This window comes from Saccopteryx bilineata, chromosome 3, assembly GCF_036850765.1.
Source record: "Saccopteryx bilineata isolate mSacBil1 chromosome 3, mSacBil1_pri_phased_curated, whole genome shotgun sequence".
Classification (NCBI taxonomy): Eukaryota; Metazoa; Chordata; class Mammalia; order Chiroptera; family Emballonuridae; genus Saccopteryx; species Saccopteryx bilineata.
Window position 1 is genome coordinate 165,173,534 of NC_089492.1, and position 16,041 is coordinate 165,189,574.

Sequence of the window (16,041 nt, forward strand, 5' to 3'; positions counted from 1 at the left end):
ACTAAGGTGTTGCAATGTGCAATGAAAAACTAATGATTGATACTTTTCATCTCTCTCCGTTCCTGTCTGTCTGTCCCTACCCCTCTCTCTGACTCACTCTCTGTCTCTGTAAAAAATAAATTAATTAAAAAAAAAATCTATCAACAGGGGAATGTATAATTTGAGATTTAATCATATATCTAAGTGTATAAAATAACTGAACCACAGCTCAATATATCAACATATATAAATCATTTAAAAATGTTGAGTAAGCCCTCCCTGACTGGTTAGCTCAGTCGGTCAAGAGTGTCATCCCGAAACAACAACATTGTGGGTTCTATCCCCAGTCAGGGCACACACGGGAAGCAATCAAAGAATGCACACTGAGTGGAACAGCACATGAATGCTTCCTTTCCCCCTGCCCTCTCTCTCTCTCTAAAAAAAAAAAAAAAAAAAAAAAATCAATAGAAATTAGCCTGGCCTGATAGCTTGGTTGGTTAGAGCAGCGGTTCTCAACCTGTGGGTCGCGACCCCGGCAGGAGTCTAACGACCATTCGACTCCCGCCGGGGTTGCCACCCACAGGTTAAGAACTGCTGGGTTAGAGCATCATCCAGCTATATTTATTCAATATATATATTGTAGAAGTATGAAACCATGTATTGAGCAAGATAACATCAAACTCAGAGGTTTACCTCAAGAAGGGTAATCTTCAGTTAAAATGTTAAGATTTGAAATAGTGGATACAGTGACAATATTATCTGTTAATATTTTTATGTATGCTTATAACTTAAAAACTAAGAATTATAGTGAAAATATATACCAGATATCTAAACATAGTATTATAAAATGATACAATTAAAATATGGTGCAGCCTGACCTGTGGTGGCGCAGTGGATCAAGCATCGACCTGGAATGCTGAGGTCGCTGGTTCAAAACCCTGGGCTTGCCCCGTCGAGGCACATATGAGAGTTGATGCTTTCTGCTCCTCCCCCCTTCTCTCTCTCTCTCTATCTCTCTGTCTCTACTCACTAAAATGAATAAATAAAAATAATAAAAACAATAATATCATGGTGCTTTTAGGAATAACCAGCAAAGTCTATGGCAGGAGGAAGTTAAAAAAAAGAATTCTGTACATATATTGATATATTATCATTTATGTAACTAATCCCCTGTTGACAAGACATTTAAATCATTTACAATATGTCATATTTTAGCTTTAGGGGACATTCTTGAACATTATTTTGCACACTGATGTGAAAATTTACCAAAAATAACTTCTTAGAAGAACTGCTGGATCAAAGAATATGTACTCTAAATTAGTTATTACTAAATTGTTCTTCACAAAAATTCTATTAATTTATACTTAACACCAACAGTGTAGGCAAAAGAGGAATTAGCAGCTCAATGCTCACCACACCATAGGTATTACCAATCCTTTTAATACAGGAAACTATCTAGGTCATGAAAAAGGAAGTGCTTTATGATGGCATCACAAATTAACAAAAAATTCACATTAATTATTACACACATAACAGATATACAGCAAACAGATATAAACTTCATTTCAGATGCTACCATACTGCCAAGTAACTAAAGAGGTCATGTAGGAACATATAAGTTTTTATATAAACTTAACAAATGCAACCATGTAGCTACATATAAATAGCTTTAGGTACATCAACACATACAATTGTGCCAGATCTCAATTTAGCACAATGATTAGCTTATTTTTTTCAGATGCTAGGGTCTAGTTCCTTATTGAAAAAAGCTGCAAGAACATTGCAACTTATATCCAAATAACCAGTCCATATGCCAGAAATGAATAAGTTAATGCATGTTAGAAAAAAAAGGAAAGATAAAGCAATAACTTACCTAAACTTTCAAAAAAAATGCCAATGATCTAAATGCATGCATCAGAGCCTCACCTAGTTAAAAGATATTGTTAAGAACCCCTAGAATCTGACTCCAAAGATGATAATATATGCTTTAAGAATTATGTTAACCTAAGATTTAAACTTTTCAGTAGTATTTGTGTTAAAATTAGTCATCTATATTAGTGGTTTTCAACCTTTTTAACACTTGGGAACCAGTGAAAATAGAATTATTTGGGGACTACTAAAGCAGAATTCACCCTCAGCATAAGTGAATTTGACTAAGATCACTGGGTCTATAATCTTCATACGACATCAGGGTGTTTAACTCTTCTGTGAAACAGTACAAAATTTCTGGCAGACTGGCACCTGAAAAACACTGGTCTATATTATTGTCCAATAATCCCCAATACTTAGTATAATGCTTAGCACATAATAACTACTCAAAAACATTTGCTGAATAAATGTGACCAATATTTTTTTAAGTGAGAGAGGAGAGGAGATAGACTCCCGCATGCTCCCTGCCCAGGATCCACCAGCAACCCTCATCTGGGGCCCATGATGCCGGACTCAACTGAGCTGTCCTCAGTGTCTGAGGCCAATGCATGAACCAGTCAAGCTACTGGCTGCAAGAGGGAAAGAGAGAGAGAGAAGGGGGAGAAGGAAAGGAAGAGAAGCAGATGGCCACTTCTCATGTGTGCCCTGACTGGGGATCAAACTTGGGATGTCCACATGCTGGACTGACACTCTATCCACTGAGCCAACTAGCCAAGGCCAAAATGTGACCAATATTTTTTAAGTGATGTAATGGCAATATCACTAAGGAGATATCAAGAAATCTGCTTAAGGAACAGAGATTAACTTTATAAATATGTAAATGTCAAGAATATAAAAAGAAAACAACACACATTGTTCTTTGTATTCTCCAGGTTACTTCATATCCTTTTGTTTGTTTTTTTAACTATATAACTTGTCCCTAAAGTTCTTGTTAAGATATGGAGAAACACCTTTCAAGGGTGTTTCTCAATATTAAGGTCAGAAAATTTGTCTTATTTTTAAGATTTTTTTTTTATTGATTTTACAGAGAGAGGAAAGGGTGGCAGGGAGGGGGGTTAGCGAGAAGTATAGTTGCTTCAGTTTAGTTGTTCACTGCTTGCTTGATGCTCGTCATATGTGCCTTAACCAGGCAAGTCCAGGGTTTTGTATTGGCAACATCATTCCAGGTCGACACTATCCACTGTGCCACCACAGGCCAGGCAGAAAATTACAATCTTAAACACAAGAAAATTTCACAAGGTCTGAGGCTAGGACTATCATTTTCTACAAAATCTATCCTAAAGTCTTAGATAAATTAAAAGATGTAATTGTTAACTGGGCTAAAAAATGAGACCTGGAAATATTTTTGTAAATATACCTATTACCTTCAGGCTGGTATATAAAATGTTCAATAAATTTTACTTTTAAACTTATGAAAAACAAGAACGTATAAAACAGCACTTCATTCATTTACTTTTTAAATTGGTACATATTTCACTTTATAAATAATCATATACAGTAGGTAGGACCCCTCTTATCCACAGGGGACACATTCAATATGTTTTTTCCTATATACCACACTTTTTCACTTAAAGCACGTTATGGCTTCTCTTTGGCATATGAGAGTTGTCAGTATCATTACATTTTTGCTTTGGGGTTACTATTATGAAAAACAAGGGTGATGAACACAAATACTGCAATATCAGGATAGTCAATCTGATAACTGAGAGAGCTACTAAGTGACTAACAGATGGGCAGTGTACAGTGCATGGATACACTGGACAAAGGGATGATTTACATCCCAGAAGAGACAGAATGGGATGGAGTAGGATTTCATCATGCTACTCACAATGACACACAATTAAAACTTATGAATTGTTTATTTCTGGAATTTCCCATTTAATATTTTCTGACCACGGTTGACCACAGGTAACTGAAACCTCAAAAAGCAAAACCATGGACAAGAGGGGACTACTGTAATATATAAATGAATTGTAGTCATTTATAAAATGATTTTTTAAATCTCAATTTTTACATATAAAAATGGCACTGCTAATTCTATTTAGAATACATTTTTATTTTCATGGTTCCCTGCTTCATAAAATTACTCGTATTTCATATGTATGAGCTAGAAGGAATCTTTAAAGATTAAATCAATTTCCTCATTTTATAAATAAGACACAGACGTTAATAGCTTATCTAAATACACTCCAACAAGTAAGAACAATGCTAAAACCAGAGCTTCTATTTTTTTATTTTTTTTTTAGAGAAGGGGTAGGAGCAGGAAGCATCAACTCCCATATGTGCCTTGACCAGGCAAGCCTGGGGTTTTGAACCAGCGACCTCAGCATTACCAGGTTGCCGCTTTATCCACTGTGCCACCACAGGTCAGGCTCTGAAGCTTCTATTTTTTAACACTGAGCCCAATGTTCTTCTAAATATACAATAGTGATTTCCTTCTGGAATACATAAAATTCCAAAATAAATCATTGGAATGAAAGCCCTTTGAAGATTTCTCTTTATCTTAAATCCTAAAACCCAATCTGCAGATAAATCTCCAGTGCATTCATGACAGATATGTTCTAAAAGAAAAAAGGTTCCAGCAAAAATTCAATGGCAATCAAACTACACAATGGGAGAACATATTCGACAATATGTCTGATAAGAGGTTAATAACCAAGATTTATAAAGAACTTGTAAAACAGGAAGATAAATAATCCAATCAAAAATGGGCAAAAGAAATGAATAGACACTTCTCCAAAGATGACATGCAGATGGCCAATAGGTATATGAAAAAATGTTCAATATCACTAATCATTAGAGAAATGCAAATTAAAACAAAGATGAGATATCACCTCACACCAGTCAGAATGGCGCTCATCAACAAAACAATACAGAATAAATGCTGGCGAGGATGTGGAGAAAAGGGAACCCTCCTGCACTGCTGGTGGGAATGCAGACTGGTGCAGCCACTGTGGAAAACAGTATGGAGATTCCTCAACAAATTAAAAATGGAACTGCCTTTTGACCCAGCTATCCCACTTTTAGGAATACACCCCAAAAACACCATAGCACTGTTTCAAAAGGAGAAATGCACCCCCGTATTTATGGCAGCATTGTTCACATTAGTGAAGATCTGGAAACAGCCCAAGTGTCCGTCAGTGGACGAGTGGATTAAAAAGCAATGGTACATATATACTATGGAATACTATGGGGCTATGAAAAAGTAGGAAATCTTACCTTTTGCGACAACATGGATGGACCTGGAAACTATTATGTTAAGTGAAATAAGCCAAGCAGAAAAAGAAAAATATCATATGACCTCACTCATTTGAGGAATCCAATGAACAATGTGAACTGAGGAACGGACTGGAGACACAGGAAAGATCAAAGGAAACAGAGGAAAAGAGGACAGAGGGATAGGGGATGATAGGATGGGATAAACCTGAAGGGAAGGGGGAGGGCACTATGGAGAGGGAGGTAAAGGAGATGTTGAGGGGAATACAGGGGAGGAGGGATGCATTTGGGACAACACTAAAATCTATGTAAACACAATAAATTAAAATCAATAAAAAAATTCAATGGCAATCAAAAGAAACTTTTATGACTGAATTTGCACAATTATGGAAAATGAAAGAACCAAAATGATTTCCCTAGCCAATGAATTTGGAGAGTCAGCCCAAATATTTTTATAATTGCCACACAATAGAAACCATAACATTTGCCCAGCTGAGCAATCGTATTAATGTTTCATGTACCACTGAATAGGTGTTTGGCTTCTACGGTGACAATCTCCCAACTTTCAGTATGATCTAAGTTTTACAGTACCCATATTTTGTTAAATTGAGATTACTAATACTCAACTTATAGATCAGATGTGAAAACTAAAGATTAAAGCCTGACCAGGCGGTGGCGCAGCAGATAGAGCGTGAGACTGGGAAGCGGAGGACCCCGGTTTGAAACCCCAAGGTCACTGGCTTGAGCACAGGCTCATCCAACTTGAACATGGGCTCATCAGCTTGAACATGGGGTCACTGGCTTGAGTGTGGGATCATAGACATGACCCCATGGTCGCTAGCTTGATCTCAAGGTCGCCGTTTGAGCAAGGGGTCACTTGCTCTGGTGCAGCCCCCCCCCCACCTCCCTGGTCAAGGCACATATGAGAAAGCAATCAATGAACAACTAAGGAGACTAAGGAGCCACAACAAAGAATTGATGTTTCATCTCTCTCCCTTCCTGCCTGTCTGTCCCTCTCTCTGTCACAAAAATTTTAAAAAAAAATTTTTTTTAAGAAAAATAAAGGTTAAATATGTGAAGTCATTACATACTCTTTATTGTTTTCTTTTTTTTCCCTTAAATAATGAGAAATTCAATGGGGGGCATGTAAAATGCCTTCGACACATTTTCAAGAATAAGTATGCTCTAGAAAGGGTCAATACAAATTATTCCCTAATTTTTTAAATTATTTGTTATAAAGGGCCTTTATTAAAACTATCCTTCTCACTTTAAGACATTATTCCTCCTACTTTAGTATCTTCTCTCTCAATTCTTCCTTGCATTCTCCTTATACTTTCTCTTGTGGAATCCGTCACCTTACCATGGACATCATTTATTCAATAGGTATACAATTTTACTAAGACATTTCAAGCACTGGAGATATAAAGATAAATAAAAGATAGTCATCTGTCCTCAAGGAGCCCATGTTAAATTGGGAGAGACAGATAAGCAAGTGACAGATAAGCAATCAGAGACAATCCATGAGAAAGATAAAAGTATGCAGGAAAAAGACTACCTAGAGGCAGGAGAGCTAAGAGACTAAATCTATACATGACGTTGGGAAATCTCAGCTGTTAATACATAAATTAACATTAACAAGAACCACTAGATGAGAGAACGCTAATAGGAAATAAGATTAAATGCATATCACTCAAAGTAATTTCAAGCACAGTTTTACAATAAATGATAAAAACAACACTTAATTTTAAACTACATGTTATAGAGGCTTACATAATCTACATAAGTCTATGTTAATAATATGGAAGGAATATTCTAAATTTGTATGTTGTAAGATTGTATGTTTGATTCTTTAACAAGTCCAGCCTTGCCTGATTAGTGGTGGATGCTGAGGACCCAGATTTCAAACCCCGAGGTTGCTAGCTTGAGTGCAGGGTCATCTGGTTTGAGCGCAGGCTCACCAGGTTGAGTGCAAGGTCGCTGGCTCGAATGTGGGATCATCATGATCCCATGGTCTCTGGCTTGAGCCCAAGTTCGCTGGCTTGAGCAAGGGGTCACTGGCTCAGCTGGAGCTCTCCCCACCCTGTTAAGACACATATGAGAACCAATCAATGAACAACTAAAGTGACACAACTATGAGCTGATGCTTCTCCTCTCTCTCCCTTCCTGTCTGTCTGCCTGTCTTTCTCTCTCTCCTTGCTTAAAAAAAAAGGGGGTGGGGGTCCAACCTGGCCTGTGGTGGATCAGTGGATAAACTGTCAACCCAGAATGCAAAGGTTGCTGGTTCAAAGCCCTGGGCTTGAGTGGTCAAGGCACATATGAGAAGCAACTACTATGAGTTGATGCTTCCCGCTCCTCCTCCCCACCCCCGCTTTTATATTTCTCTCTAAGACCAATAAAAATAATAAAATCTTTAAAAACAAAAGTCCAAGAGAAATATTAATAAATAAGAGTCAATAAACATTTCATAGCCTTAGAACACTTTTCTTTTTGAAAGAGAAAGGAAAAGGGGGAAAAGAGGGAAGAAAGGGCAGAGAAAGAAAGAAGCATCAACTTGTTGTTCCACTTAGTTATGCACCCATTGACTGCTTCTCATATGTGCCCTGACTGGGGCTCAAACCAGCAACCTCAGGGTCAAGCCAGGGCCCTCAGGATCTAGTGGGCAACCTCGGTGCTCCGGGGCAATGCTCTATTCACTGCCCCACCAGCCAAGGCCCTAGAACACTTCTTATAAGACCCAAGAGAAATTAGAAAAAGGTAAAGATAGCTTTTAAAGCAAATAAATTAATGCTTGAACAAATTTTATTTCCCTAAAACATTTAACTTCATCCAATAAATACTGTTCACCTATTAATATTCAACTTGTGTGGCACTGTACAGTATGTCATTTTCTGGAACTTCCAACACTTACTGATCAACATGAAAATCAGGATTGCTACCTTAGCATTCTGCATTTTAACCATAGCATACTAATACTTTACTCATTTCTAAGAAGAATGAAAAATATACTGGTATGTTCAGTGATTTTAAAATACTGAACTAAAAAAAAAACCAAAGTTACTATCACTTTACTTAGCCCCAAAATATAGCCTTTTCTAAATCATTATTATAATTCATAAAAATGCAGAAAATGGTAAAAACTCAGACTATCAAAGAAACAGGAGCAATCATAACAGAATCTGGAAGAACTGTTTATTTACTTATAACCATAGCTAGAATATACAGAACACCAAGACCAAACTCATGAAACAAAATATGTCAAACTACCACCCCACCCCAAGTGTAACTTATCTCAGCAACCAGTCTGTTCCAATGAAAAAATGGGACAGAGACTTCTATCAATATGTAGTCAGAATACTGTTCAAGTTGCCTTTCCCCACAGTCCCTTCTTAATTCTTACCTTATTATCTAACTAGCTAGGTTCTTATGAGAGCAATTCCTGGAGGACTGGGGAAATTAAGCACACGTGAAGTATAAAATGAAAAACTGCATTCTAGGTGGCAAGGGACAAGACAAAAGAAATCTCAGCAGCTGTCCACACTGCCAACTGTTTCTGAATTTAGAAAGACATAAAATCTACTCCATCACCAAAACAGATGAGAGGACAAAAGTCTCTACCGTCACTGTAGAATAGAGAAAAATAGCCTGAGAGCTGTACAGATCAACTGATGAACTACACAGCTGAAAAGAGGTATTCATTCAATACATGTGATAAAGTCATCTATATTACAGGCTACTGATAAATATCAAGTATAACAGACCTTACCTTATTCATATCTGAGTGATATGGGGGAAAAGAATGGATAAGACGAGGAAAGAAAGAAAATTTAAATTATAAGAGTGAGATTTTAAATCTCTACTTTTGCAATAAAAAACAAAACTGAATCAAGCAAAAATATAAATCATGACATGAAAAACCTGAGAATTTCTTATAGAGCACACTGCAATTTGAACCAGCCACATTTCAAGTTCCGGAGCCAAATATCACTAAAGGACCATATTGGCCAACACAGATTTAGAATAATTGTCTAGTTCAGTATCACAAAGCTAGTTAGTAGAACCAAGAGGCAACTTTAGGACCTTCTAAATCCTAAGCCTATGTTCCTTCTGTTTGAGAAAACAATCAAAAGTTAACATATACCTGACCCTCAAGTATTCAATTCAGACTAACAAAATCGTGACTGGTAGCTGAAACTTACTGGCAACTCAAAAAAGTATTTAAGAAACAAAACAAAACCACAAAGTCCATTTATATACTACCATTATTTAAAACAAATGTCAGTTTTAAAAAAAATGAAAGAAATTAGAAAGGAAATTTTTAATTAGGTTTAGTATATATACAAATTACAAACATAATACTTCATGTATATCTATATACATTTATAACAACATTCATGTATATTATAGCCAACACTTGTTTTTGTTACTTTAAAATCACAGATGCTAAAAATTATTGATACTATCATCCACATCAAACTATACATTTCATGTTATCTTCTGGAAGGTATATATTGTCTGTAAACTCTAAATTATTTATGAACCACTTAATGAAAAGGAACACATAGGTTTTCTGGTGAAAATATTTTATCTTAAATTCATGTAATAGCAATTACATAACTTTAAATATAATATATATTTCTTAGTAATCCATAATCATGTCACCCAGAAACTGGGAGTTATCCTGGACTCCCACCAAGTTCTGTGAAACTTAACGGTTAAACATCTCTGGAATCAACCACTTTTCTCCACTTATTTTTGTCCTCCACTATCACCAGTGTGGTCTAAGCCAATATCATCTGGGACCTAGAATCTCCTAACTGATTTCACTACATCTCCTCCTGTTCTTTCCCAATCCAGTGTTTACATTACAACCAAAGTGATTCTTTTTTTTTTCAATAATTATGTGATTCCCTTGCTTTAATGAAAACCCTTCAATGACTTCCCACAGAAACACTTAACTACAAACTCTCCAGGATGCTGCCTAGAAAATCTGAACTCAAAATAACCAGGTTAGATTTACTTATGTGGCAACTTGATTGAGTGGCATAGAGAGAGTAACTGCTTCCCAGATCCAGCTGAGTGCTGTCCTCTGAAAACACAGACTTGGGTGTCGCCATAAACTCTAATTTTTCAAGAGAAATCAGAAGTCCATACTTCTATATGAAGTCTCCTGGTATGTGAATGCTGGCAGCTAACTCCAACTTTCTGAACAACAATAAGGAGGCCGAATCTGATCTCCCTCCTAATCTCACCTAGCCCCACACTGTAATCTCTCTATCAGCCATACTGAACATTTCTCAGATCCTCAGCGATGCTAAGCTTTTTGACCTAAGGGCTGACCCACATCATGTCCTCTGCTTTGACCACGTTTTTCCCACATCTCTACTTCCCTCAGAGATCTCCAACTTGTTTCAAGTTTCTGAGCCATTGCTTTCTCAGGGAGGCATTCCCTATTCTGCTGCCACCCTCCACACCCAGCACCCCCTGGGGCCTCCACAGGCTAAACACACTGTGTGTGCTCTGAGAGCACTGAGAACTTCCTAACACTCATCACATCTCAAAAATAAATTTATTCATTTAATGTCCATAACCCCCCCCCCAGATGGTCCATAAAAGCAGGGCCTGAACACATAATACACATTTGTTGCTAACTAATTTGGTTATAAAACGTTCCTTTAGACCAGGAGTCTCAAACTCGCGGCCCACTGAACAATTTTGTGCGGCCTGCAGACTAATCCACGAAGTTCAAAATATTTTGGATAAAATTAAGTAAGCCTAGGGGCCTACTTGTATTTTTCATTTCTCTAGCATCCTAGCTAGATATTAGCTTAGTTAACAGCAGTTGTGATGCGAACTACAGTTTCTGGTCGTTTTGTGACACTGAGTAAACTGCACGTACGATTGTGCTTGTTGTACTGATTTTTTTTTTTGTTTTCAACTGCAGTGAGAAAAGTGTTGCATAACAGTTGCCTTTTGTAGACCTAGTGCGGCCCGCCAAACGGCTGTGATCTTGCTCTGCGGCCCACATGCTGAGTTAAGTTTGAGACCCCTGCTTTAGACAATAAGGTTCTGATATACTTTTTTTTTTTAACAGAGACAGAGAGAGAGTCAGAGAGAGGGATAGATAGGGACAGACAGTAAGGGAGAGAGATGAGAAACATCAATTCTTCATTGCAGCACCTTGGTTGTTCATTGACTGCTTTCTCATATATGCCTTAGGGGTGGGAGATATAGCAGAGCGAGTGACCCCTTGCTCAATCCAACAACCCTGGGCTCAAGCCACAGATCTTTCGGCTCAAGCGAGCGACCATGGGGTCATGCCCATTATCCCACGCTCAAGCTAGCAACCCTGTGCTCAAGCCGGTGAGCCTGTGCTCAAGCCGGATGAGCCCTTGCTCAAGCCAGTAACCTCGGGGCCTCGAAACTAGGTCCACAGCATCCCAGTCCAATGCTCTATCCACTGTGCTACCACCTGGTCAGGCAAGGTTCTCATATACTTTTGAAATATTAATGTGTACCCAACTTTCCAGAAGCACGTATAGTACTTAAATGTAAGTAGACTCAGAATTAAAATATTCAATTAAAACTGTAATTATTGATAATAATAGCTTATATATATATGTGTGTGTGTGTGTGACAGAGACAGAGAGGCACAGAGAAAGGGACAGAGAGGGACAGACAGGAAGGGAGAAAGATGAGAAGCATCAATTCTTCACTGCAGCACCTTAACTCTTCATTAATTGCTTTCTCATATGTGCCTTGGCCAGGGGGCCACAACAGACTGAGTGATCCCTTGCTCAAGCCAGCGACCCCAGGCTCAAGCTGGTGAGTCTTGCTCAAACCAGATGAGCCCATGCTCAAACTGGTGACTTTGGGGCCTCAAATCTGGGTCCTATGCTTCCCAGTTCCACCTTCTATCCACTGCGCCACCACCTGGTCAGGCAATAATAGCTAATATTTATTGAGCATTTACTAAATGCTAGGAACTATGTTAAGAAATTTGCATGTACTGGCCCTGGCCAGTTGGCTCAGTGGTAGAGCGTCGGCCTGCCGTGCAGGAGTCCTGGGTTCGATTCCCGGCCAGGGCACACAGGAGAAGCGCCCATCTGCTTCTCCACCCCTCCCCCTCTCCTTCCTCTGTCTCTCTCTTCCCCTCCCGCAGCCAGGGCTCTATTGGAGCAAAGTTGGCCCGGACGCTGAGGATGGCTCTGTGGCCTCTGTCTCAGGCGCTAGAATAGCTCTGGTTGCAACAGAGCAATGCCCCAGATGGGCAGAGCATTGCCCTCTGGTGGGCATACCGGGTGGATCCCGCTCGGGCACATGAGGGAGTCTGTCTGACTGCCTCCCCATTGCCAACTTCAGAAAAATACAAAAAAAAAAAAAAAAAAAGAAATTTGCATGTACTATCACATTTAATATAACGATCTCTAAAGAAGATGCCATTGTCATCCAGAGGAAGCAACTTAGGTACAAAGTTTAAAATTTTGCTCCTGTATACATCTTATCAGTATGAATCCATGCAGTCTAAATCTAACTTCAGAGCTTAAGTACTTAAACTACTATAATAAACTAAAACTACTATAATAAACTAACTCATTAATAAAGGAACCAATTCAAAAAGTATCTCTTAAATACTGTGAACAAGAAATAACAGACATGATTTATTTTCCATTACTCATTCTCATCCCTCTATCCTGCATCCTTCTCCACACACACAAAATTAAGATAAATTATCAACTTATTTTTTCCAAATTAAGAAAGATGTTTTTCTGACCCACACTCAAATTAGGTATGATCTTAGTACCAACTAATTGTTAAAATGCTATCTTTCTGAATTTTTCAGTAAGTTAATGTTTAAAAATGATTTGATGTTTAATGATTCATTTTGAACTTGTTATTTGAATGATCTCTAATCTGAAATGTACACTTGATTGCTCAAATTAGAAGACTTCTTATACCACTGCCTGTGTTTTCAGATATGGTTAAGTAACAACTTATAACATACCAAGCAAATATAAAAATAACTGATAAAACCCAGAAATTTATGCAGAGATACCTTGCTACCTAACCTCTATGTGAATTCCTGCTTTCCAAAATTCAGGAAACAGATACATTTGAATAAATTCTCACATACAGCACTTGCTATCCAGAGTCTCGGGATTTGGCTCACTTACTATCCCTTGCTATTAGAATTCAATAACCAGGGGGCGATGCTCTCCTGCAATCAGAGCCATTCCAGCGCCCGAGGCAAAGGCCACAGAGCCATCCTCAGTGCCCAGGCCAACTTTGCTCCAATGGAGCCTTGGCTGTGGGAAGGGAAGACAGTCACAGAGAGGAAGGAGAAGGGGAAGCGGTGGAGAAGCAAATGGGTGCTTCTCCTGTGTGCCCTGGCCGGGAAGCGAACCCAGGACTCCTGCATGCCAGGCCAACGCTCTACCACTGAGCCAACCGGCCAGGGCCAAAGAGATTTTAACTAGAGCTCCCATTTTATTTTATCCTAATTTGACCAAACTCTCCCAAGAGCTCACTTCAGATTTGGCAATTTGAAAGAATGTGGACCCTTTAATCAACCATATCTTCTAATAGTTACTCCACACACTCCATCTCTCAATTAAACAAAGAATGAAAATATATATATCATGGTTAAATTTAAAAACATAACCAAATCTTGTCTACAAGATTCACAAAGCGAAATGACAAGATTCAATGACATCTTTAACTTAACTGACTCCATACAGAGCGCACAAAAACACCCCCTGAAAATAACAAGGGTATTTTTGCATGTTAAGAAATGACATGCGCCCTGGCCGGTTGGCTCAGCGGTACAGCGTCGGCCTAGCGTGCGGAGGACCCGGGTTCGATTCCCGGCCAGGGCACACAGGAGAAGCGCCCATTTGCTTCTCCACCCCTCCAACGCGCTTTCCTCTCTGTCTCTCTCTTCCCCTCCCGCAGCCAAGGCTCCATTGGAGCAAAGATGGCCCGGGCGCTGGGGATGGCTCTGTGGCCTCTGCCTCAGGCGCTAGAGTGGCTCTGATCGCAACATGGCGATGCCCAGGATGGGCAGAGCATCGCCCCCTGGTGGGCGTGCCGGGTGGATCCTGGTCGGGCGCATGCGGGAGTCTGACTGTCTCTCCCTGTTTCCAGCTTCAGAAAAATGAAAAAAAAAAAAGAAATGACATGCAATTTATCTTCCTAAAAAACTAAGGTTCACTACCAAGCTTTAATTATTCAGTCACAGAATGAGAATGAAAGCCCTTTGGGAGAGGACAAACCAAAAGAAGCTGTCAGGATTCCCTATTTCACTGGGTAGCACAATGACTGAATGCAACATATTCTTAATAAATGCAGGCATGGAGTGTGCCACTATTTTTTAGGTTATCTCTGGACACTAATGTTTCTCCTGCATAAGATAAAGGAGCTGGACTATATATGGGGTTCTAGGAGCCTCTTCAATCTATGGTTCTACTCAACCAGTTTCAAAATAACAAGTCTCACAACTCAGGGAAAGTTGCATTTTACTGCAAAAAAAAAAAAAAAAAAAAAAAAAGAGAGAGAGAGACCGATCTGATGCAAGAAACTCTACTTTGTTCTGCCAAATGTTAATTCAGAAGTTCTGAAATAAACAAACCTGTGCCTATGTTCATCGGGTCCATGAATCAGGAAGATGCCACGGTTTTTAGCCCCTTTGCTGGCATCTACATGAGGAATTAACACATCTTCCAAACCCAGATCAAAGCGTTTGTGTTTTGAAGAGTCTGGCAAGAAGAAGAATGCCCCAAAGCACAGGGTGATGAAGGCACTTAGAATAAGGAGGAGGATGAACTTCTCAGAAAGTCTCAAGGTAGCCCTATGATGTGGGAAGGAAGGTGGCCCCAAGTTCAGAGGTGGTATCCTTCGTCCAGACAGGGGCAGCAGGGCTGGGGTAGTCATCGTTTATGCTCTTGGACAGAATATTTTTTTCAAGTTCTCATCTTACATCAAATGTACAATACATTGAACAGTCTTCAAAATCTTGTCCAAAAAATGGGAAAATTCAGTTTTTCTCCTCGTAAAGGATTGCTGTGCTTTTTTAATAGGACACCTCTTCCACGCTCGTCCAGTCACATTCGGAAACGCCTGTGACCCCCAAAAGATCACTGGTTTCTGTCCTGTGACAGCTACCTTTCAGGACCTCCTCTGGGTTCTTACAAGCGCCGTCCTCATTCCTAAGGGTGGGTCCGGCAAGCAGCTCCGCCGAGAGGATGCCAGGTGGGCTCCTCCATTCCCGCACCCCGCGGAGGCTCCAGTGTAGTCTCCCGCCCCCCGAGAGCAGCCTGACCAGATACGCGGAGTAGCGGGAGGCTCACTTCTCCTCCTCCGATGCTTCGTCCCCAGAATCTCTCAACCTAAGCGGTGGACAAATCAGGGTTTCTCCACGAAGTCGGCCGACTGGGAGGGAGGGCGGTCTCCCGCCGCGCCAGGAAGCCGGAGCAGCGGCGTCCGCCGAGGCGGCAGAAGGTCTCAGACCCCCGCGCCTCCCGCCGCGGCTCCGAGCTCCGGGGGGAGCTCCGACACTGCCCCTCGACGGCGGGCTCGAAGGGCATCGGCACCCCGGGGACCCGCGCCCACCTGCCGCCGCTGCTGTTGCTAACGCCCGGCTCTGTCAGCCAGCGGAACTTCCTCCTCGGGCGGCCACTGAGCAGCCCCGGCGTGCGCGCGGGGCCGCCCCGCCGACTCCGACTCCTCCTCCTCCACCTCCTCCTCCTCCTCCTCCAAGCGAGGCCGCCGCTACCCCCGCCGCGCCCGCTCGTGGTGACCGAGTCCGCGCGGCTCTGCGGCGTGAGGAGAAGCCGAGCCGCGGCCCCTCGGTCCGAGAGCCGGGGGCCGGCACCCGCTCATTCCTCGCTCAGCCCTGGAGAGGCGGCGGCCCCGGACGCGCGG

The 16,041-nt window shown here is 40.6% G+C and overlaps 1 protein-coding gene and 1 non-coding gene across 2 annotated transcripts in view; one reads left to right on the forward strand and one right to left on the reverse strand.

The window, feature by feature from the left end:
- The window catches only part of MAN1A2 (mannosidase alpha class 1A member 2), a 155,886-nt gene extending 140,429 nt beyond the window's left edge, over positions 1-15,457 (reverse strand). The window contains exon 1 of the mRNA XM_066268165.1: positions 14,750-15,457. Coding sequence (XP_066124262.1) covers positions 14,750-15,051 — 302 coding nt within the window. The 5' untranslated portion in view covers positions 15,052-15,457. The remainder of the gene's footprint in view (positions 1-14,749) is intronic.
- On the forward strand, positions 12,134-12,209 carry TRNAG-GCC (transfer RNA glycine (anticodon GCC)). Its single transcript has one exon. It is a non-coding gene; the product is annotated as a tRNA-Gly (tRNA).
- Positions 15,458-16,041: the final 584 nt, after the last annotated feature.